Genomic DNA, 25,059 nt, shown 5'->3' on the forward strand with positions numbered 1-25,059 from the left:
TGGATACACTGAGGGAGAACTTAGCAATGCAGCTAACCAGCACGTCCTTTGGACTGTGGGAGGAAACCGGAGCACTCGGAGGAAACCCACGCAGACACGGGGAGAACGTGCAGAATCCACACAGACCCAAGTCAGTGGCCTTGTAAGACAGCAATGCTAACCACTGTGCTAGGGTGGGACTCGAACCCACCAAGATTCAAAGACAAGAGTGCTGCCATGGCTGGCACTATATATGGCACCTTTAACTCAGCCAGCTGCAACACTTGGGATTATACGCCTGCAGGAGCACTTGGGTAGGCAGTGGAGTTATGGTATTGTCACTGGATCAGTAATCCACAGACCTCGGGCAAGATCTGGGGTTCAGATCCCACCACGGCGGATGGTGATATTTGAATTCACTGAAAAAAGATCTGGAGTTAAAAGTGTAATGATGACCATGAAACCACTGTCGATTGTTGGAAAAACCCATCTGGTTCACTAATGTCCTTAGAATTCTGCCTGTCCTTACCTGGTCTGGCCTTCATGTGACTCCAGACCCACAGCAATGTGGTTGACTCTGAAATGCTTTTTAAATTGGAGGGCAATTAGGGATAGGCAATAAATGCTGACCCAGCCAGCGATGCCCACATTCTGTCAATTAATGAAAAAAGGAGCAGGAGGAGGACTTAACTAATTTGCTACATCCTTGTAAAAGTGAGCATTCAGCAACAAGGATCAGTGTCCAAGGATCACAAGAATGTAGTTGAGGCTGGAGGGCCAACACGTGCCCAATTAAATTCACACCAGTTGGAAGTTCAGCAAGTCACACAATTGGATATATTTTACCCAACAATAGAAATGTCACCTTGTTTCCTTACTGATCCATTTTTGCAAAAATGAATAGGGTTGAGAGCGACAAAGCTGTCTTTGAATGAACAATAAGGCCCGGTTTTCTCACTGTAATTTATGATGTTAGCAAAATAGTAGGAACATATTGTTTGACATATGCAGTTCATGGGATTGTCCATTTTGTTTGTGTTAGGAAAGTAAATTCAATAATCATGACACACCTGCAATAATCATAGAATCCCTACAGTGCAGAAGGAGGCCTTTCGGCCCATTGAGTCTGCACCGACCACAATCCCACCCAGGCCCTATCCCAGAACCCCGTGCACTTACCCTAGCTAATCCCCCTGCCACTAAGGGGAAATTTAGCATAGCCAATCCACCTAACCCACACATCTTTGGACTTTGGGAGGATAGCCAAACCGATAGCTAAATTCCACACACATGAGAACGGCCTCAACCGGGATCTTGGGTTCATGTCACACTATCTGTAGCCCCCGCGACTTGCCTGGGCTTGCAAAATCTCATTAACTGTCCTGGCTGGAGACAATACACATCTCTTTAACCTGTGCTTAACGCTCCCTCCACTCACATTGTCTGTATCTTTAAGATTTGATTACCTGTAAAGACTCGCATTCCAACCATTATCTTGTAAATTGAGTTTGTGTCAATATATGCCCTGTTTGTGAACACAACTCCCACTCACCTGATGAAGGGGCAGCGCTCCGAAAGCTCGTGCTACCAAATAAACCTGTTGGACTTTAACCTGATGTTGTGAGACTTCTTACTGTGGGAGGAAACCAGAGCACCCGGAGGAAACGCACAGGGCAGACACAGGGAGAATGTGCAAACTCCACACAGACAGTGACCTAAGCTGGGAATTGTACCTGGGGCCGTGGCACTGTGAGGTAGCAGTGCGAACTGCTGAGCCACCGTGCCGCCCAGAATGAACCTTTAGCGATCAAGCTGTAGAAGGCATGGGTGTTCAATTTCCTCGCAAGGCCCAGTATTTGCCTGTAAGTTCAGTTACTAAAAAATAGGAACAGATTTATTTGGTGAGGGAGAATGTCTCTGTTGTCGGAAACTCAACGGGTGGGATTTTATAGCCCCACCAATCCCGAAACCGTAAAATTCCGCCCGAGGTCAACGGACCTTTCCAAGATCCGCCCCACAGTAAAAGTCCGGTAAATATGTGCATGCTCCAAAGTACTGAGCTTGAGTTGCCAAATCATTCATTAATTTTGCTCGTAGGGCAATTAGATGTTACAAGACTGAGGTAGATTTTTTGCGAGGTAAAGCGTCAAGGGCTGAGGTGGGTAAGTGGAGCATAAATCTGCTGTCATCTCCTCCCCCTCTGCCGTGAAGACTCAGGCTGGAATTTTCCGGCCATTTCCCGCTGGCGGAACCTTCCGGTCCTGCCGACGGTGAACCCCCTCCCAGTGATGGAGGGGGCAAAAAGTGGGAAACCCTGTTGACAACAGGAGGGATCATAAGAGCCTGCAGTCGGCCAATGGGGGGGTTGCGGGGGGAGGTGAAGGGGAGGTGAGGCGTCACCTCCAGCGGGGCGAAAACGCACAGCAGGAGACTCAAATAATTCCCAACCTGAGTCTAAAGCTAGCAGGGGCCTTATCGGAAGATGTGATGGTTCAACCAAAAAGCACAGAGCCTCTAAAGAAACAGTCTGCACGATAGGACAATTAATACATCGTAGTTAATTAAGGAGATGATTAGGAGGACGAAAAGGAATTGTGCAATGGCTCCCCTGTGGCATATTCACAATGTAACCATATGTTCCACAATCGTATCTCTCTGAATTGTGAGATTGAACCCAAAACCCAATTTGCAATTAACAAGCTGCAGACAAACTTTGCCTCTTTATATTCTGTTCTTCCCTTCACCACATTGCTGCCTCTCTGCTGCACCCAACCCCAAACTGTTCCTCCTCAGCCTGGCTGCGTTCTCGACTCACCCTCCCTCTTCCCCTCGCATTCTCCAGATGTGGAGGTATCTGGATGAGGTGTCCAAGGGGTCAGGTGTACAGGGTGAACATAGAACATAGAACAGTACAGCACAGAACAGGCCCTTCGGCCCACGATGTTGTGCCGATCTTTATCTGAAACCAAGATCAAGCTATCCCACTCCCTATCATCCTGGTGTGCTCCATGTGCCTATCCAATAACCGCTTAAATGTTCCTAAAGTGTCTGACTCCACTATCACTGCAGGCAGTCCATTCCACACCCCAACCACTCTCTGCATAAAGAACCTACCTCTGATATCCTTCCTATATCTCCCACCACGAACCCTATAGTTATGCCCCCTTGTAATAGCTCCATCCACCCGAGGAAATAGTCTTTGAACGTTCACTCTATCTATCCCCTTCATCATTTTATAAACCTCTATTAAGTCTCCCCTCAGCCTCCTCCGCTCCAGAGAGAACAGCCCTAGCTCCTTCAACCTTTCCTCATAAGACCTACCCTCCAAACCAGGCAGCATCTTGGTAAATCTCCTCTGCACTCTTTCCAGCGCTTCCACATCCTTCTTATAGTGAGGTGACCAGAACTGCACACAATATTCCAAATGTGGTTTCACCAAGGTTCTGTACAGTTGCAGCATAACCCCACGGCTCATAAACTCCAACCCCCTGTTAATAAAAGCTAACACACTATAGGCCTTCTTCACAGCTCTATCCACTTGAGTGGCAACTTTTAGAGATCTGTGGATATGGACCCCAAGATCTCTCTGTTCCTCCACAGTCTTCAGAACCCTACCTTTGACCCTGTAATCCACATTTAAATTAGTCCTACCAAAATGAATCACCTCACATTTATCAGGGTTAAACTCCATTTGCCATTTTTCAGCCCAGCTTTGCATCCTATCTATGTCTCTTTGCAGCCTACAACAGCCCTCCGCCTCATCCACTACTCCACCAATCTTGGTGTCATCAGCAAATTTACTGATCCACCCTTCAGCCCCCTCCTCTAAGTCATTAATAAAAATCACAAAGAGCAGAGGACCAAGCACTGATCCCTGTGGCACTCCGCTAGCAACCTGCCTCCAGTCCGAAAATTTTCCATCCACCACCTCCCTCTGTCTTCGATCAGATATGATATCGATCAGATAGCCAGTTACCTATCCAATCGGCCAACTTTCCCTCTATCCCACACCTCCTCACTTTCATCATAAGCCGACCATGGGGGACCTTATCAAACGCCTTACTAAAATCCATGTATATGACATCAACTGCCCTACCTTCATCAACACACTTAGTTACCTCCTCAAAAAATTCTATCAAATTTGTGAGGCACGACTTGCCCTTCACGAATCCGTGCTGACTATCCCGGATTAATCCGCATCTTTCTAAATGGTCGTAAATCCCATCCCTAAGGACCAGAATGGGCCAGAATTGCGCGCCCTCACCCCCCCTTCACCCTCTCTTCCACCACCCTGGCCAGGTTCTGAGGCTGGGGGTGGGGGGTTGGGCTGGTGGGGGGGAAGTATAGAATTGCTTGGACGGGATTCCCTCTGAGATCCCCCCCACCCCAGCCTGGTGGCGATTTGGAATGGGAAGCTCACTCTTGCCCGAGTTAAGGCATTTAAGTGGCCTTTTCCTGCCCCACTTTAATTCCGAGGCTGGCGGGTGGATGATAAGTTGGGGAGACCCGAAATTCAACAAAATTCCATCACAGACAAAAAGGATGGAAGGGGGTGGGGGTGGGCAGCTGCTTCAGAAGCCACCTTCTGACTAGGGGCCTTTTTTTATACACAGAGACCTCCAGATCTCTCTCCTCCCACCCTCACCTAACTTCTGACACTCTGATTGCCCCCACTGGCCAACCCTACAATGCCTTCCACAATCCACGCAATCTCGACAATTCGGGAGAGCGATTCCCCCCCAAAAATTCTAAGTGTCGAATTTGCGTAAAAACTGCAGTAAATCATGCTGGTTTTTTCAACGGGAATTTTAAAAGCAGTGCCTATTCCCGCTGGAGAGGCCGGCAGCATAGCGCTGAGTGCGCCAGTGCGCATGTGCCGCTCTGTCAGCTCCAAGATTGGCGCATGCACAGTGGCCCCTGTCTGCCGGCCTCCTGATTGCTGGCCAGCCCCACAATCCCCGCAGCACTAGCCATCCAACACCCGCCTGCTTACAAAGTTCTGCATTAAGCTCCTTGCTCCGAATGGGTTTTGGTGGTTGACTGAGCTCCAATTTGACTCTGGCAGGAACCTCATTAATAAATGCCAAGTCAAGATTTTGTGACATACATTGGACTCCAATAGCACTGTAGCCCATCGTGGAGTCAGACGTCCATCAGAATCAGTCCACTAGCAAGTCCCGTCTTGGAGAGACCCACAAAATATACGTGGCATCTGTGGTGTTCAGGCCTGCTACTAACACCACCAGCAGCCCTGGCTCCTCTTGACAGGAGGTATTCACAACACCTGCCCCTCATCCATGATCTGCCACTCTGCCTCTTCTCTCTGCCCAGAAACAGTCAGAGTTAACATCAATCACAGTCCTTCTCAACTATTCTGTCACTCATGGATTCCCTTCTGAATGTCCCCCTGGGATTACTGAGTGAGAAGAACATTGACGGTTATCCATTAGGGCGGCACAGTGGTTAGCACTGCTGCCTCACAGTGGCAGGGACCCGGGTTCAATCCCGGCCTCGGGCCACTGTCTATGTGGAGTTTGCACATTCTCCCCGTATCTGCATGGATTTCCTCCGGGTGCTCAGGTTTCCTCCCACAGTCCAAAGATGTGCGGGTTAGGTGGATTGGCCCTGGTAAATTGTCCCTTAGTGTCAGGGGGATTAACAGGGTAAAGATGTGGGGTTATGGGGATAGGGCCTGGGTGGTCGGTGCAGGCTCGATGGGCCGATTGGCCTCCTTCTGCACTGTAGGGATTCTGTGATCACTCCACCTAATCTTAGCATTTCTGAATCATTTTAGAGACTATATTAAATGACCAAAATCCTCCCCTGTACCAGTTTGGTAACTCTAAACTGTTTCTTTTTACAGAGTAAAGTTTATTTATTAGTGTCACAAGTAGGCTAACATTAACACTGCAATGAAGTTCCTGTGAAAATTCCCTAGTCGCCACACTCTAGCGCCTGTTCGGGTACACTGAGGGAGAATTTAGCACGGCCAACGCACCCTAACCAGCACGTCTTTCGGACTGTGGAAGTAAACCAGAACACCCGGAGGAAACCCCACGCAGACACAGAACATGCAGATTCCGCATAGATGGTGACCCAAGCCGGGAATCGAATCCAGGTCCCTGGTGCTGTAAAGTAGCAACGCGAACCACTGTGCCACCGTGTCTCCTTGAAATCGGACAATATTTTGGTCTCTACTACTTTCTGTGGAAGTGAATTCCACACATTCACCACCCTCTGGGTGAAGAAATTTCTCCTTACCTCAGTTCTAAAAGGTTTACCCCTTATCCTCAAATGATGACCCCCTAGTTCTGGACTCCCCCACTATTGGGAACATTCTTTCTGAATCTACCCTGTTTTAACCCATTAGAATTTTATAAGCTTCTATGAGATTCCCTCTCACTCTTCTAAACTCCAATGAATTTATCCCTAACCGACTTAGTCTCTCCTCATATGACAGACCTGCCATCCCAGGAATCAGCCTGGTAAACCTTCGCTGTACTCCCTCTAGAGCAAGGACATTCTTCCTCAGATAAGGACACCAAAACTGCACACAATACTCCTGGTGTGGCCTCCCCAACACCCTGTACAATTGCAGCAAAACATCCCTATCCCTATACTCAAATCCTCTCGCTATGAAGGCTTTGTTACAGTCAATCAAGAAGTGAGAAAAGGGGGAAATTATTCCACATCTCTCCCTTGTCCATGAGAGTCTCAATATCTGGGGAATTCTACAAAATGTATAAAATAAATGTGGAGTCACATGCAGGCCAGACCAGGTAAGGACAGCAGATTTCCTTCCCTAAAGGACATTAGTGAACCAGATGGGATTTTCCAACAATGGTTTCATGGTCATCAGTAGATTCTTAATTCCAGATGTTTTTTATTGAATTTAAATTCCACCATCTGCCGTGGCAGGATTCGAATCCAAGTCCCCAAAATGTTAGCTGAGTCTAGTGATAATATCAGTAGGCCATCACCCCGAGGTAGAGAGAATAGTGGTTCTCTCTATATAGTGGAGTGAGCGGCACGGTAGCACAGTGGTTAGCACTGCTGTTTCACAGCTCCTGGGTTCGATTCCCGGCTTGGGTCACCGTCTGTGTGGAGTTTGCACATTCTCCTCGTGTCTGCGTGGGTTTCCTCCGGGTGCTCCGGTTTCCTCCCACACTCCAAAAATGTGCAGGTTAGGTTGATTGGCCATGCTAAACAAATTGCCCCTTAGTGTCCTGAGATGCGTAGGTTAGAGGGATTAGCGGGTAAATATGTAGGGATATGGGGGTAGGGCCTGGGTGGGATTGTGGTTAGTGCAGACTCGATGGGCCAAATGGCCTATTTCTGCACTGTAGAGTTTCTATGATTTCTATGAAATGTTTCCCTCTGCTGGAGGGAGCCTTGATTTGATTTGATTTATTATTGTCACATGTATTAACATACAGTGAAAAGTATTGTTTCTTGCGCGCTATACAGACAAAACATACCGTTCATAGAGAAGGAAACGAGACAGTGCAGAATGTAGTGTTACAGTCATAGCTAGGGTGTAGAGAAAGATCAACTTAATGCAAGGTAAGTCCATTCAACAGTCTGACAGCAGCAGGGAAGAAGCTGTTCTTGAGTCGGTTGGTACTTGATCTCAGACTTTTGTGTCTTTTTCCCGAAGGAAGAAGGTGGAAGAGAGAATGTCCGGGGTGCGTGGGGTCCTTAATTATGCTGGCTGCTTTGCCAAGGCAGCGGGAAGTGTAGACAGAGTCAATGGATGGGAGGCTGGTTTGCGTGATGGATTGGGCTTCATTCACAACCTTTTGTAGTCCCTTGCGGTCTTGGTCCGGAACAAATGTGCGAAACCTTCCAATCGGACGAGGTCCTTCAGGAAGCACTTTTCAAAGCTGAGATTGATTATTCTTTTTTAGGAAATGGTATAAAGGGGTGACTGGGCCAAGATAGGTCGTTGATAAGATACAGATCAGTCAACATCTTTTGAATAGTGCAGCAGGTTTGGGGGGCTGAATCACCTCCGCCTGTTTCTACATTAACTTGACTCTCATTACTTCAACAGGTTCCTGGTTAACCACTATTCCAAACTCCATAGATGCACAAGGATTAACATCAACAATATCTGCGAAGAGCACATCCAAATCTACGCAGGGCACTGTCTCATCCAACACAAACGAAGCTACTTCAAAATCTGACACCCCATCAGAAGCACCTAGAAGCACAGTAGCAACTTCTAGTCGTGACATGAAGACTGACACCATCTCTGTTACAACCAAGAATTCCATAACAGTCACGACCAATACCGGTGCAACTCCAAAAGAGATTTCAACAGTAACACAGCCGACTGGTAGCACAACAGTGACAACTACAGCTCAGAATACAACCACTATTGTTCAAGCTACACCTAGCATGTCATCAATTGCTCCCCATCAAATTAGGAGCAATGCCCCTACAACATTGGTCTCCACCACTCTGGCCTCTTCAAATACTACAGTGTCTGGTAAGGGGAATGTGCCACTCATTAACTCCTGCAACATGGAAGAAAGCCATTCAGCTTCATGCTATTCTGTTAATCCTACCTCCCCTGCTCTTCCTCCAAAGCTCTGCAAAAATGTTCCTTTTCAAATACATAGATTCCCTACAGTGCAAGAAAAGGCCATTCGGCCCATCGAGCCTGCACCAACCACGATCCCACCCAGGCCCTATCCCCGTAATCCCATGTACTTGAACTGCTATAGTCCCCCTGACACTAACGGTCAATTTAGCACGGCCAATCCACTTAACCTGCACAACTTTGGAGTGTGGGAGGAAACTGGAGCACCCGGAGGAAACCCACGCAGACATGGGGAAAATGTGCAGTCTCCGCACAATCACCCGAGGCCAGAATTGAACCCGGGTCCCTGACTCTGTGAGGCAGCAGTGCTAACCACTGTGCCACCATGCCACCCTGATACCTGAATGTTATTATTGAATCTGCTTCCAGCCCCTTTTCAGGCCAGAAATTCTGATTCACATCTCGCCACATCAAAAGAAAATTTTCCTCATCTCCCCTTTAGTTTTTATGCAAAGTAATTAATCTGTTTGCCCACACGCCAGACATTGGAGACATTCTCTCCTTATTGACTGTATCAAAACCCTTCATCATGTTAGACATTGCGCAATGATCATTGTGCCACAGGGGGTGGAAGAGGCAGCATTTTGACAGGATGAACTCTCAGCATTGACCTCATTCCCAGCGACACAAAACACCATGGCACAGTGGTTAGCACAGCTGCCTCACAGCGCCAGGGACTCAGGTTTGATTCCAGCCTCGGGTGAATGCATGGATTCTATATTGATTCTATATCAAATGCAAAATTTGCCATGGTGCAGGGCTCATCGAACTTGCACGGACCACAATCTCACCCAGGCCCTATCCCCATAACCCCACATATTTGCCCTGCTAATCCGCCTGACACTAAGGGGCAATTTGGCATGGCCAATCAACCTAACCGACACATCTTTCGGACTGTGGGAGGAAACCGGAGCACCCGGAGGAAACCCACGCAGACACAAGGAGAACGTGCAGACTCCGCACAGTCACCCAAGGCTGGAATCGAGCCCTGGCCCTTCGGCCCTTCGTCCCTGCACCGACACGTGTGAAACACCTGACCTCCTGTCTAATCTCATTTACCAGCACTTGGCCCATAGCCTTGAATGTTAAGACATGCCAAATGCTCACTCTGTCCTTGATAGGTGCACCCAACAGTGCAAAGCTTCATGCCCTGAGTGCCAGTTTGTAGATATTACCTTAATATTGAATCATTTTCACAATGCCAGTTAAAATCACAGATATATCGGACACATTAAGATTTATAAAATTCATTCTGAACCTATGTTGTTACAGAAAACAAAACTACCACAAGGGTAAATGAAACTGCTGCCACGACCATCCAAACGACACCAGCAGTCTTTGAACCCGTTACATCAGTATCAACAACAACTGTTGAGACATTCAATTCAACCTGCCTCAACAGCACCTCTTCAAATGTCACAGCAACTGGAGCAACAACAGGTGGCCTTCAGACCAGCCCAGCAACATTGCAAAACGCATCAACTGAAACATCCTCCAGAAATGGAACAGCAGTCAAAGAAACGGAACAAGATCAAACCAGAGGGACACAGGAAAGCACAAAGACTGAATCGACAACGAGACACCCCGGGTCACCGGCAAATACACCAGAGCCACATATACAATCAGAGGTAAAACTAAACAGCGCTCTCCGCACTGACAATGAGTCTCCACCCTTCCTGTAATGCTTCTCTTCACTCTGGGCGTCACGTTTCCCTATCAATGTGGGCCTGTCAGAACCACCCTGAGATTTTTCCGCAATCTGCTCATTTCACCTTGCGCAAGGTTGCTGTTTTGTGCGGTCAAAACAAGACTGATGAATGATCGCTGGACGCCCCAATCCATTGGTTTCCTCCCACAGTCCAAAGATGTGCGGGTTAGGTGGATTGGCCATGCTAAATTGCACTTTAGTGTCGGGGGGGGGGACTAGCAGGGTAAATATGTGGGGTTACAGGGATAGGGTTGGGGTGGGATTGTAGTCAGTGCAGGCTCGATGGGCCGAATGACCTCCTTCTGCACTGCAGGAATTCCGTCATTCTATGATTTCATCCATGTCCCCATAACGTAACACCGAGCCTAATTTGGCATTGATTGATGACATCATAGAATCCCTACAGTGCAAAAGGAGGCCATTCGACCTTTCGAGTCTGTACCGACCACAATCCCACCCAGGCCCTATTCCCATAATCCCACGTATTTAACCTGCTAATCCCCCTGACACTAGGGTCAATTTAGCGTGGCCAATCAACCTAAACTGCACATCTTTGGCCTGTGGGAGGAAACCGAAACACCCACAGACATGGGTAGGACGTGCAGACTTCACACAGACAGTTACCCGAGGCCGGAATTGAACTTGGGTCCCTGGCGCTGTGAAGCAGCAGTGCTAACCCACTTGCCACCATGCCGCCCATAAGGCAGCACGGTGCTCAAGCTATCTGGTATGAGAAATAGAACAATGCCACTTTAACACAGGTTTAAAGCATATTGTTGGGGAACAGCCAGTGGACCTCATTCTAACTCCACTAGACAAGATCCACAATTGACAAAGGGCAGTGTCTGTAATGCAGTGTCCCTCTCGTTCAACTTCACAAGCACACAATTCAGGAAAGAAAGTGGACTTAAAAATAAATCGTTGCCCTTCTTGAAATCAAACTACAAGATGGAAACCCAAAACTTTGCACCCAAATTTCCTGACAAACCTTCCCTGAACACCATGAGGATTAAGTGAAGCTTTAGTGTCGTTACGCTGTCACATGAACCCTGACTATAATTTACTTCATTGCTCCACCCAGATACAAATTTATTGTCCACTTAATATTTTACCATCTCTCCACACCTTCTTTCATAGAATCCCTACAGTGCAGAAGGAGGCTATTTGGCCCATGACGTCTGCACCAACGCACCATCTTACCCAGTCCCTATCCCCGTAACCCCACTCATTTACCATGGTTCATTCCCATAACCTACACATTTTTGGACATTAAGGAGCAATTTATGATGAAAGTAAGGAGGTGTGGGATAGAGGGAAAGTTGGCCGATTGGATAGGTAACTGGCTATCTGATCGAAGACAGAGGGTGGTGGTGGATGGAAAATTTTCGGACTGGAGGCAGGTTGCTAGCGGAGTGCCACAGGGGTCAGTGCTTGGTCCTCTGCTCTTTGTGAATTTTATTAATGACTTCGAGGAGGGGGCTGAAGGGTGGATCAGTAAATTTGCTGATGACACCAAGATTGGTGGAGTAGTGGATGAGGTGGAGGGCTGTTGTCGGCTGCAAAGAGACATAGATAGGATGCAAAGCTGGGCTGAAAAATGGCAAATGGAGTTTAACCCTGATAAATGTGAGGTGATTCATTTTGGTAGGACTAATTTAAATGTGGAGGAACAGAGAGATCTTGGGGTCCATATCCACAGATCTCTAAAGGTTGCCACTCAAGTGGATAGAGCTGTGACGAAGGCCTATAGTGTGTTAGCTTTTATTAACAGGGGGTTGGAGTTTATGAGCCGTGGGGTTATGCTGCAACTGTACAGGACCTTGGTGAAACCACATTTGGAATATTGTGTGCAGTTCTGGTCACCTCACTATAAGAAGGATGTGGAAGCGCTGGAAAGAGTGCAGAGGAGATTTACCAGGATGCTGCCTGGTTTGGAGGGTAGGTCTTATGAGGAAAGGTTGAGGGAGCTAGGGCTGTTCTCTCTGGAGCGGAGGAGGCTGAGGGGAGACTTAATAGAGGTTTATAAAATGATGAAGGGGATAGATAGAGGGAACGTTCAAAGACTATTTCCTCGGGTGGATGGAGCTATTACAAGGGGGCATAACTATAGGGTTCATGGTGGGAGATATAGGAAGGATATCAGAGGTAGGTTCTTTATGCAGAGAGTGGTTGAGGTGTGGAATGGACTGCCTGCAGTGATAGTGGAGTCAGACACTTTAGGAACATTTAAGCGGTTATTGGATAGGCACATGGAGCACACCAGGATGATAGGGAGTGGGATAGCTTGATCTTGGTTTCAGATAAAGCTCAGCACAACATCGTGGGCCAAAGGGCCTGTTCTGTGCTGTACTGTTCTATGTTCTTAGCATGGCCAATGCACCTAACCAGCGCATCGTGCCGACTGTGGGAGGAAGCCAGAGCACCCGGAGGGAACACACAAAGACACAGGGAGAACATGCAAACCCGACAAGGACAGTGACCCAAGCTGGGAATTGAACCAGGTCCTTAGCCCTGTGAGGCAGCAGTGCTAACCACTATGCCATCAGTGGTTCTTTGCTAACGACTCTTAGCATTTTTCAATCTTTATAAAATGACTACTTCATTGCTTTCGGTAGATCCACGTTGGGATCAAAAGCAAAAGAACTGATCACCTAGTGGCCACCGTGAAAATAAACAGTATACAATATTTTACCTTAATTTTTATTTTAATTTAATGGTCAGATCAAATGTAATATGAATTACACAACAAAGTGAGATCTCAAGTTTTCCTGCATATGTTGTGGTGAATGTTGCAATTGTGTCACCCGTGAGCCCACATGTACACTGAGTCCAATGTGGACGAGGAGATGAAACTCTGTATGTCCAGAGGCACAAAATATTGAGTGTCGCCAGCACTATTCTCCAGGCTGGAATGGGGGCAGGGGGGGGGCACCTCATGACATTGAATGCTCAGGAGACCCAATACAGGGCGGCACGGTGGCACAGTGGTTAGCTCTGCTGCCTCACAGCGCCAGGGACTCGCGTTCAATTCCAGCCTCGGGTCACTGTCTGTGAGGAGTTTGCACATTCTTCCCATGTCTGCGTGGGTTTCCTCCGGATGCTCCGGTTTCCTCCCACAGTCTAAAGATGTGCGGGTTAGGTGGATTGGCCATGCTAAATTGTCCATTAGTGTCAGGGGGATTAGCAGGGTAAATATATCGGGTTACGGGAATAGAGCCTGGGTGGGATTGTGGTCGGTGCAGACTCGATGGGCCGAATGGTTAGCACTGCTGCCTCACAGCACCAAGGACCCAGGTTCAATTCCAGCCTCAAGTGACCATGTGTGTGGAGTTTGCACATTCTCCCTGTGTCCGCGTGACTTCCTGAAAGAGCTAAAGGTAAAATATTGTGGCTACTGGAATCTGCAACAGAAAATGTTGGAAAATTGCAGCAGGTCTGACAGCATCTGTAGAGAGGGAATACAGCCAACATTTCAAGCCTGGATGACCCTTGTCTGACAAAGGGTCGTCCTGACTCGAAATGTTGACTCTATTCTCGCTCCGCCGTAAGCATTGTTTGTTTAGACCTAATTCCCTGCCTTTTCCAGCGACCTTGTAAAATGCTTATTCTTAAAACGTTAAAAGGATTCACCTTAAGATTTTGTATCTGAATGCTCAGAGCTTTTGAAACAAAATGGATGAATTAGTTGCACAGGTAAAGGGGTATGATATAGTTGGCATCACAGAGACGTGGCTCCACGGTGAACAAGGATGGGAGCTAAGTAAACATTGAGGGCTATTCAGTGTTTCGGAAGGACAGGTGAAAAGGAAAAGGTGGTGGAGTTGCATTGTTGATGTTATTGATACAATATTGAGGAAAGATATCAGCATTGATGGTCTGTATGATCTGTATGGGTCGAATTAAGAAACAACAAGTGGCAAAAACATTGGTGGGGGTGATATACAGACCACCAAACTGTAGTGATAATGTGGGAAAAGCATTAGACAGGAAATCAGAAAATATCTGTGATTATGGGCAACTTTAATCTGCATATAGATTGAGAGAGTCAAATTAGTCACAGTACAATAGAGGAGGAATTTCTGGAATGCGTACCGGATGGTTTTCTAAAGCAATGCATTGAGGAATCAACAAGGGACCAGGCCATCTTGGACTGGGTGTTGTGCAATGAGAGAGGATTAGTTGGTAATCTAGTTGTGAGAGAACCCTTGGGGACGAGTGACCACAATATAGTAGAATTTTTTGTCAAGGTGGATAATGATGTAGTTGATTCTGAGACCAGGATTGTGAATCTCAATAAAGGGAACTATGATGATATGAAGCATGAATTGGTCGTGATGGACTGGGAAACATTACTGAAAGGAAAGCATGAATAGGTGAACTCCAGAAGTTGTTTATTCCTGTTTGGCATAAGAGTGGGAAAGGAATTGTTGCCAAACTGTAGCTTATAAGGAGTAATATTCACTGGAGTTTAGAAGAGTGAGAGGGGATCTCATAGAAACTTATTAAATTCTAACAGGGTTAGACAGAGTAGATTCAGAAAGAATGTTCCCGATGGTGGGGTAGTCCAGAACTAGGGGTCATAGTTTGAGAATAAGGAGTAAACCTTTTAGAACTGAGGTGAGGAGACATTTCTTCACCCAGAGGGTGGTGAATGTGTGGAATTCATTACCACAGAATGTTTGATTTGATTTATTATTTTCACATATATTAGTATACAGTGAAAAGTATTGTTTCTTGCGCGCTATACAGACAAAGCATACTGTTCATAGAGAAGGAAACGAGAGAGTGCAGAATGTAGTGTTGCAGTCATAGCTAGGATGTAGAGAAAGATCAACTTAATGTGAAGTAGATCCATTCAAAGGTCTGATGGCAGCAGGGAAGAATGTTGTTGAGACAAAAAGTTGTCTGACTTCAAGAAGAAATTAGATGAAGCTCTTGAGGCTAAAGGGATCAAGGGATGCGGGAGGAAGGTGGGATCAGGATATTGAATTCGATGATCAGCCATGATCAAGATGAATGGCAGAGCAGGCTTGAAGGGCCGAATGGCCTCCTCCTGCTTCTAGTTTCAATGCTTCTACGTTTCAAAAACAATTATCCACCTCCCTTTGAATGGGGGTGGGGGGGAGAAGAAAGGTTTTGGTTTACTTTTTCATTTATCTGTCTAGCCTGACACCCTGCAACATGCGGCCTTGTTCCCAGGCTCCCAGCAGTGCTCACTGGCCTCTGATAGGCAGCATTGACTGACTGGGTCGAGACTTGTCTCCTCAGGAATAATATCTCGTGGTGGAGTTTGGTGGGCGGGCGAGGTTGGGGCTGGTTGGAGAGGAGGTGGTGTAAGAATAATGGGAAATATGAACAATTTACAAGAATGATGTGTCGGCAGACTCCTGGGACTGAGCAGGCCTGAAGCAATCTTTCTCACAAAGTCAAAACAGTTGCAGCAAATGGGCTGGAACCCTTGCTGTTTCTGCTGCCTCTCCCTAACAGTTGTAGTATTTCCTGCTGCTGATCCAACTCAAACCAAGCATCAAGTCCTGTCCTGTTCATTGCTGCCCCGGCCAGTGTATTTACCCACTCTGCTTTATTCTGTCATCTATAGCATATTTGGGTAGGCAATGGCCTTGTGGTATTATCGCGACTATTAATCTGGAAACTCAGCTAAAATTCTGGGGATCCGGATCCGGGGCAGCACGGTGGTACAGTGGTTAGCACTGCTGCCTCACAGCGCCAGGGACCCGGGTTCAATTCCGGCCTTGGGTCACCGTCTGTGTGGAGTTTGCACACTCACCCTGTGTCTTCGTGGGTTTCCTCTGGGTGCTCCAGTTTCTTCCCACAGTCCAAATTGTGTGGGTGAGGTTGATTGGCCATGCTAAATTGCCCCTTAGTGTCAGGGGGTTCAGCAGGGTAAATATGTGGGATTGCGGGAGTAGGGCCTGGATGGGTTTGTGGTCGACGCAGACTCGATGGGCCGAATGGCCTCCTTCTGCACTGTAGGAATTCAATGATTCTATTCTACTCTATAAATCCCCCTATGGCGGAATTTGAATTCAATAAAAAAATATCTGGGATTAAGAATCTACTGATAACCATGAAATCATTGTCGATTGTCGGAAAAACCCATCTCGTTCTTTTGGGAACAAAATCTGCAGTCTTTACCTAGTCTGGCCTACATGTTACTCCAGAGTCACAGCAATGTGGTTGACTCTCAACTGCCCTCCAAGGGTAACGAGGAATGGGCAATAAAGGCAGTCCAGCCAATGATGCCCATATCCCATGAATGAATAAAAATATTGACTATATTGTATCTGTGCACATTTTTCGAGAAACCTTAATTCCTGTACTTATCACACTTTTAGGTGATCCTTATGTACTATGTCTAACTTCACAATGAAAACTCCCTCTGTAAAGTCGTCATGTTGCGGTTACACACTCCCACCAGTAGTGGCAATGCATTGCCTTGAGTTCACATCTCCCGAATCCTCATTGTATTCCGCAGAAGCAGCTCTTCCCCGACACCTGTTCCTCCAAATCCCAAATTTCTATAAGTTTTGTTATTTGACCATAAATAAAATACAAAAGCAAAACATCACATGAGAACTATTATGACTTTGAAATGGAAACTGAATTATGTCCATCTGTCCTGTTCCAATTATTCCATGATGTGGAGATGCCGGCGTTGGACTGGGGTAAACACAGTAAGAAGTCTCACAGCACTAGGTTAAAGTCCAACAGGTTTATTTGTAGCAAACGCCACTATCTTTCGGCGAAGGACCAGCCAGTTCCGAAAGCTAGTAGCGTTTGCTACAAATAAACCTGTTGGACTTTAACCCAATTATTCCATGCCATTGAATCCTGCTTCATCTGTTGGCTTCTGATTGGCTGGCCCGGAACTTCGCCTTGGAGATGGGTAAGGGGAGTCAGGTAAATGCCCATCCACCTTGAAAGAAAGTGCCCTGAAAGGCAGGATTTTCATTGCTCAAGGCCAGATGGGAGCTGGGGTCAGGTCACACAACCCAGGAAGAAGTGCAGAGGCAGCCACAGAAACTGCCGGTTGTAGAGGCAAGCTGTTTAAAAGGCCCACTTTGGTACTGTGAGTGTTTCTCAGAAAAGCATACATAATGAGGTTTGGCTAAGAACTCAGATAGTTATTAAATTATAAGAATACCTGCTCTCCAGAGAAAATATGGTTTGATTGACAGCTCAGGTTCTCTAATCTCAGCTGTCAATTTCACAATGTTTGTTGACATATGTTAAGTGGTTTCAAGGGTTTGTGCTTTCAGATTTTTTGAAACTTGAAAGGACCTAAATGATACTTTTATTAGCTTGTACTCTAGATTTCTTTTCAAGCACAGGAGAAAGTTATCAAAGGATTACATTTTTTCATAGCTTTTTATTACAGATCCTACTATACGCCACGGTGCAGCTCATTTGTTCCAGAAAGTGTACAATGGATGATTGAGCATGGAAATGTCAGAGCCTAGCATGGGAGCATGAGGGGGCATGTGGGTTGGTGGAAGGGCGGAGTGTGGCATGGGGGCATGAGGGGACATAGGGGATGGGTGAAATGGCACTCCTTGGCATAGGGGCATGAGTGGCCTGAGCACGTGGGTGGGTGGCATGGGAGAGAATGGCATGGGAGAGAATGGCATGAGGGGGATCTATTGAACTTACCATTAAAAGGTCCCCTCATGCACACCAGGGTTCACGACTCCTCTGGGAGGCCATGAACCACAGCTCTTCAAAAACCTAGCCTGGCTCCATAAAAATTGCAATGGAGTAGGAGACACCAATCTTGGCAATAGTGCCGGCCAGGTGGAGAGCACCGGTTGCGGGTTTTTGACTAAATCAGCCCCGCACCCTTTGAAAGCATCCCCGAAAATCAGACAGTCTGGGAATGGGATGTGAATCCTGGAACCAGGACCCACTCGCTATTTTTAAAGGGTTCCTAAGTCAACCTGACCTGGTGAAAATCCAGGCTATTGGAGATTGATTGCTTTTCTTTAATTTTTGAACAAAATTATTGTGTTTTCCAGGTCGTGTGTGTGGCTGAATCCAAGCACCAAACCACCTCCTTGACACTGAAGGATTACACCAACTGTGTAGGTAACTCTGTGTACAGTTCCAATAGGAGTGTAGGAATTGCTAAATGACAAACATTCACAGCATATCTAGCCCCATCCTTGTAGCCACATAATACAATGATAGAGAAGTGTTGACTAACTGGAATAATCGATCTCCATCCATTTGGTTACAACTAGTGTGTTACAACTAGAGTCCTAGTGTGAGGATAACCCCCAGTGGTGGAGAACTTTAGAAACGCTGGTCCAATGTCACCAGTTAGGTGGGATTATCTTCAGACCTGCTCATCATAGTGGTTGCTGAGATCAATGGGATGAAAACTGAGCTGGTTCAACAGTGGGTTAAGTGGGGAATGTCGCTGATCTAGTAATCCAGAGGCCCCGGCTATCGGTTTGGGAATACAGGTTCAAATCCTGCCATGGTAGCTGGTGAATTTAAATTCATTTAAAAAAAAAGGTAAAATATAAAGCCAGTGAAACCATGAAACTATTGTCAATTGTTGTAAAAAACCCATCTGGTTCACGATGTCCTTTTAGGGAAGGAAATCCGCTATCTTTACCCGGTCTGGCCTACATGTGGCACAGTGGTTAGCACTGCTGCCTCACAGCGTCAGGGACTCAGGTTCAATTCCGGCCTCGGGTCACTGTGTGGAGTTTGCACGTTCTCCCCGTGTCTGCGTGGGTTTCCTCCGGGTGCTCTGGTTTCCTCTCACACTCCAAAGATGTGTGGGTTAAGCTGATTGGCCATGCTAAATTGCACCTTAGCGTCAAGGGGATTAGCGGGGTAAATGCGTGGGGTTGTGCAGGTGGGGCCTGGGTGGGATTGTTGTCGGTGCAGGCTCGATGGGCCGGATGGCCTCCTTCTGCAATGTAGGGATTCTATGATTGCATGCTCCCTAGTATTAGACATTTCAACTCTGAGAAAAAGACTCTGGCTGTCAACCATATCTATGCCCCTCATAATTTTATAGACTTCTATCAGGTCTCCCTCACCCCACCGCTCCAGAGAAAGCAACCCTGTTTGTCCAATTTGTCCAGCCTCTCCTTACACCTTGAGGTGTGTGTTCTTCCACGCTTGCACATGGTTACGTTGTTCCCACCCCTGGTTCATGTCTAAAATAAAAGCAAAATACTGCAGATGCTGGAAATCTGAAATAAAAACTGAAGGAGCTCAAAAAGCTCAGCAGGTTCAGCAGCATCTATGAAGAGGAACTTAGCTAACGCTTCGGGTCCCGATGACACATGCTAGGAGCTAAAGAGAGATGGAGATGTGATTTTTTTAAAAGTTCTCTTGTGGGACATGAGTGTCGCTGGCTGGCCAGCATTTATTATCCATCCCTAGTTGAGAGTCAACCACGTTGCTGTGGCTCTGGAGTCACATGTAGGCCAGACCAGGCAAGGACGGCAGATTTCCTTCCCTAAAGGACATTAGTGAACCAGATGGGTTTTTCCAACTATTGGCAATGGTTTCATGGTCATCAGTAGATTCTTAATTCCAGACTTTTTATTGAATTCAAATTCCACCATCTGCCGTGACGGGATTCAAACATTAGCTGAGTTTCTGGATTAATAGTCTAGCGATAATACCACTAGCACACGGCCTCCCCTGTGCTTTCATACCACCAAACGTGGTGAGAGATCCCGTCAGAGAGGCAAGCGGAACGTCGTTAAGGTAGGCAACACTGGAGGGGCGGGGGTGAGGCAGTTAATTAATCACTAAAATATAAGCAAAATACTGCGGATGCTGGAAATCTTGGATTTCCATTCCCTCGATCCAAAGATGTGCGGGTTAGGTGGATTGGCCATGCTAAAAAGTGATCCTAGTATCAGGAGGATTAGCGGGGTAAATATGTGGGGTTACATGAATAGGACCTGGGTGGGATTATGGTCGGTGCAGACACAGTGGGCCGAATGGCCTCCTTCTGCACTGCAGGGATTCTATTTCTCTGATTCTAAGTCCTCAGCCCGGCCACTAGATGGAGTGAACCACTTTGGAGAGAAAAAGACGTTTGCTTTGCCAGCCTGCGTAGTACCTGAGCCCTGCCTTGATTCAGACTGATCATGGCCGAGCCGGGGTAGAGGATTCATATTAATCTGGGAAATTGCAGCTCCGTCCTCACCCCTGGCTGCAATAGAATGTGTGATGAGGTTTGACCCGAGGACACAGTGGGGGAAAACACACCCTCCGGAAATTCAATGCTCAATCTGAACTGTTTTGCCACGGCTCTGAGGCAGCATAGCAACTCGCAGTGAACTAGGGGCTCTAATCGCAGGGTGAAAGGTCATGCTGAGGTCAAAGATTAACCGAGGTGGAATTTTGATCCCCGGCACAGGTTCCAGCGTGGTACAGATTGTATCAGGTGTGATCCATCAGAGCTTGCAAGAGTCCCCATTGTGGCACTCACAGTTGTTGTGAGCTCCACTGGTGACCTTTAGGACAAAGGGTCACTTGGATGCCAATTAAGAGAACGGGACAATGTAATTCAAGTGAAAAAGTACCTGATAAATGGACCTGATCGCAGTGCTCATTAGCATCCCAGTGCCTCTGGTTTGTATCTCACACAGAGGGTATAGTTTAGATAGTTCATTAAAAAAAAGTCAGTTCCAGAATTGAATTATTTACCGATCATACAGGAAATTATTGCTCTGTGTATGCACTTAATCGGAAAACTTCAAACCCCTGTTTTTGGAGGGATTTTTCAAGGTTTTAATGTTCAACATCTCTGACAATTTCATAGAAACTAGAAGCAGGAGTCGGCCATTCAGCCCTTCGAGTCTGTTCCGCCATTCATCTTGGTAATGGCGGATCATCGAATTCAATATCCTAGCACTGCTGCCTCACAGTGCCAGGGACCCGGGTTCGATTACTGACGATTGTTGGGCCACTGTCTGTGTGGAGTCTGCACGTTCTCCCTGCGTCTGCGTGGGTTTCCTCCGGGTGCTCCGGTTTCCTCCCACAGTCCGAAAGACGTGCTGGTTAGGTGTATTGGCCGTGCTAAATTCTCCCTCAGTGTTACCCGAACAGGCGCCGGCGTGTGGCAACTCGGGGATTTTCACAGTAGCTTCATTGCAGTGTCAATGTAAACCTACTTGTGACTAATAAATAAACTTTAAAACTTTTGATTCCCCCCTTCCCCCTCCCCTCCCCCCCCCTTACCCCTTGATCCCTTTGACCCCCCAAGTGCTACATCTAATTTCTTCTTGAAATCAGACGTTTTGGCTTCAACTACATTCAGTGGTAGTGAATTCCACATGAGTAATTCTAGTTAGAAACACTAGCAGGGCACCTCCAATGTTGGAACACATTGTAAGGTCAGCCGCTGGTAGCGTTTTGCGCCAATCATAAAGCATTAACTGTGTTCCGTCCAGTTAAAGACATCAGGTAGCAACAGCTTTCTCCATGCCTGCCGTTGACATTTACACCAAGGTTTCTGCTTTAAGGAAACAGAAAGATCTCTCATTCCAGGGATCAGACGCTGGAACTACACCATGGCAGCAAATAAAAAGCTTTTCAAGAGGGAATCTCAAACAGACCCGTCTGGTATGAGCCAATGAATCATAGATTCAAGCGGCACAGTGGTTGTCACTGTTGCCTCACAGTACCAGAGACCCAGGTTCGATCTGTGGAGAGAGAAACAGTTAACGTTTTGAGTCTGTGCGACTATTCTTCAGATTATTTAGTTCCTGGTTTGTGGGGGTTAATAAAATTCCTACTTTTTAACAGTCTGTTTATTCGGGTTACTGTGGCTGACTCAAAATCATCCTCTAGCGATGAACAGCAGTTAATTTAACCCTCGTGCCTAACTAAGATAAAGAGAGATAGGTGGCCTGCTTTTAATCTGCAGCGGCACGGTGGCACAGTGGTTAGCACTGCTGCCTCACAGCGCCAGGAACTGATCATGCTAAATTGCCCCTTAGTGTCAGAGGGATTAACGGGGTAAATACGTGGGGTTATGGGGATAGGGTGTGGGTGGGATTGTTGTCGGTGCAGTCTCGATGGGCCAAATGGCCTCCTTCTGCACGGTAGGGATTCTATGAGTCACATGTAGGCCAGACTGGGTAAGGATGGCAGATATCAGGGACCTAAGTTCAATTCCAGCTGTGTGGAGTTTGCACGTTCTCCCCGTGTCTGCGTGGGTTTCCTCCGGGTGCTCCAGTTTCCTCCCACACTCCAAAGATGTGCGGGTTGGGTGGATTGGCCATGCTAAGTTGACCCTATTGTCAGGGGATTAGCAGGATAAATATGTGGGGTGACAGGTATAGGGCCTGGATGGGATTGTGGTCGGTGCAGACTCGATGGGCTGAATGGCCTCCTTCTGCACTGTAGTATTCTGAGTCTGAGTTCTGAGTCTGAGTTTCCTTCCCTAAAGGACATTAGTGAACCAGATGGGTTTTTACAACAATCATTCCATGGTCACTGATGACAAGCTTTTTAATTCCAGATGTGAATTTAAATTCTATCCAGAGCTGTGGTGGGATTTGAACCTGTGTCCCCAGAGCATTAGCCCAGGCCCCAGGATTATTAGACCAATGACCAATCTAGTCAGACCCCATTTGGAGTATTGTGAACAGATTTGGGCCCCATAACTGAGGAAGGATATGCTGGCCTTGGACAGGGTCCAGAGGAGGTTCACAAGAATGATCCCTGGAATGAAGAGCTTGTCGTATGAAGAACGGTTGAGGACTCTGGGTCTGTACTCGTTGGAGTTTAGAAGGATGAGGGGGAACTTATTGAAACTTACAAGATGCTGCGAGGCCTGGATAGAGTGGACGTGGAGAGGATGTTTCCACTAGTAGGAAAAACTAGAACCAGAGGGCACAACCTCAGACTGAAGGGACGATCCTTTAAAACAAAGATGAGGAGGAATTTCTTCAGCCAGAGTGGTGAATCTGTGGAACTCTTTGCCACAGAAGGCTGTGGAGGTCAGGTCATTGAGTGTCTTTAAGATAGAGATAGATAGGTTCTTGATTAATAAGGGGATCTGGGGTTATGGGGAAAACACAGTAAGAAGTTTAAGAACACCAGGTTAAAGTCCAACAGGTTTATTTGGTAGCAAACGCCACACAAGCTTGTGTGGCTTTTGCTACCAAATAAACCTGTTGGACTTTAACCTGGTGTTGTTAAACTTCTTACTGTGTTTACCCCAGTCCAACGCCGGCATCTCCACGTTATGGGGAAAAGGCAGGAGAATGGGAATGAGAAAATGTCAGCCATGATTGAATGGCGGAGCAGATATGATGGGCCGAGTGGCCTAATTCTGCTCCTATATCTTATGATCTTATGGACATTACCACTGCTACATGGCTTAATCAACCGCGTGCTTACATTGTCGAAAAGACAGTGGCTGATTACAATATAAGCTGCTGGTTTGAGTCTCGGATCTTGTTTCAGTGCAGGATGTTTATTTTAGATTTTTGTCACTGTGGGAAAGAAGCACTTTTGCTTTCTGGGCGTGTAATTTAAATCTTGTCAAGTTTATTTTTCCATATTAAATTACCACAACCCGAGCTCGAGCCCATGCGCTCAGGAATTCCAGGCGTGAACCTTGGGTCGCTGTTGCAACCAACACATTTGAAATCTGCCCCTCTATTCATCGTGCTCGAGCTGGCCAGGTTGCACTGACTCGACAGAATAAGCGTTAATTAAGTCTGCACAGGGATGTGGGAGTTTTGGGAAATCATATTCATCCAGTGTTAGTTTAGCATTTAAAGGAATGTTTCAAAGAAGATTTGCAATGCGCTGGCAATTTCTAGTGCACCGTTATGTTGCACTATCATTTGATTTGATTTGATTTGATTTATTATTATCACATGTATTAACACACAGTGAAAAGCATTATTTCTTGCGTGCTATACAGACAAAGCATGCCATTCATAGAGAAGGAAAGGATAGAGTGCAGAATGTAGTGTTACAGTCACAGCTGGGGTGTAGAGAAAGATCAACTTAATGTAATGTAAGTCCATTCAAAAGTCTGACAGCAGCAGGGAAGAAACTGTTCTTGAGTTGGTTGGTACGTGACCTCAGACTTTTGTATCCTTTATCCAACGGAAGAAGGTGGAAGAGAGAATGTCCGGGGTGCGTGGGGTCCTTAATTATGCTGGCTGCTTTGCCAAGGCAACGGGAAGTGTAGACGGAGTCAATGGATGGGAGGCTGGTTTGTGTAATGAATTGGACTTCATTCACGACCCTTTGTTGTTCCTTGCGGTCTTGGGCAGAGCTGGAGCCATACCAAGCTGTGATACAACCAGAAAGAATGCTTTCTATGGTGCATCTGTAAAAGTTGGTGGGAGTCGTAGCTGACATGCCAAATTTCCCTAGCCTTCTGAGAAAGTAGAGGCGTTGGTGGGCTTTCCTAACTATAGTGCCGGCATGGGGGGACCAGGACAGGTTGTTGGTGATCTGGACACCAAAGAACTTGAAGCTGTCGATAATTTCTACTTCGCTCTACTTTGCTCAGGGCAGCATGGTGGCAAGTGGTTAGCGCTGCTCCCTCACAGCGGCAGGGTCCCGGGTTCAATTCCCAGCTTAGGTCACTGTCTGTGCGGAGCCTACACTTTCTCCCCATGTCTGAATGGGTTTCATCCGGGCGCTCCAGTTTCCTCCCACAGTCTGAAGGACGTACTGGTTAGGTGCATTGGCCGTGCTAAATTCTCCCTCAGTGTACCCGAACAGGCGCCGGAGTGTGGCG

General features: G+C 46.9%; 1 protein-coding gene across 1 annotated transcript in view; it reads left to right on the plus strand.

The window, feature by feature from the left end:
• podxl (podocalyxin-like) overlaps positions 1–25,059 on the plus strand; it is a 151,893-nt gene that overhangs the window by 84,924 nt on the left and 41,910 nt on the right. Inside the window, exons 2-4 of the mRNA XM_078235828.1 lie at positions 8,033–8,470; positions 9,857–10,212; positions 18,326–18,391. Coding sequence (XP_078091954.1) covers positions 8,033–8,470; positions 9,857–10,212; positions 18,326–18,391 — 860 coding nt within the window. The remainder of the gene's footprint in view (positions 1–8,032; positions 8,471–9,856; positions 10,213–18,325; positions 18,392–25,059) is intronic.

The sequence above is a fragment of the Mustelus asterias genome, chromosome 19 (assembly GCF_964213995.1).
Source record: "Mustelus asterias chromosome 19, sMusAst1.hap1.1, whole genome shotgun sequence".
Lineage (NCBI taxonomy): Eukaryota > Metazoa > Chordata > Chondrichthyes > Carcharhiniformes > Triakidae > Mustelus > Mustelus asterias.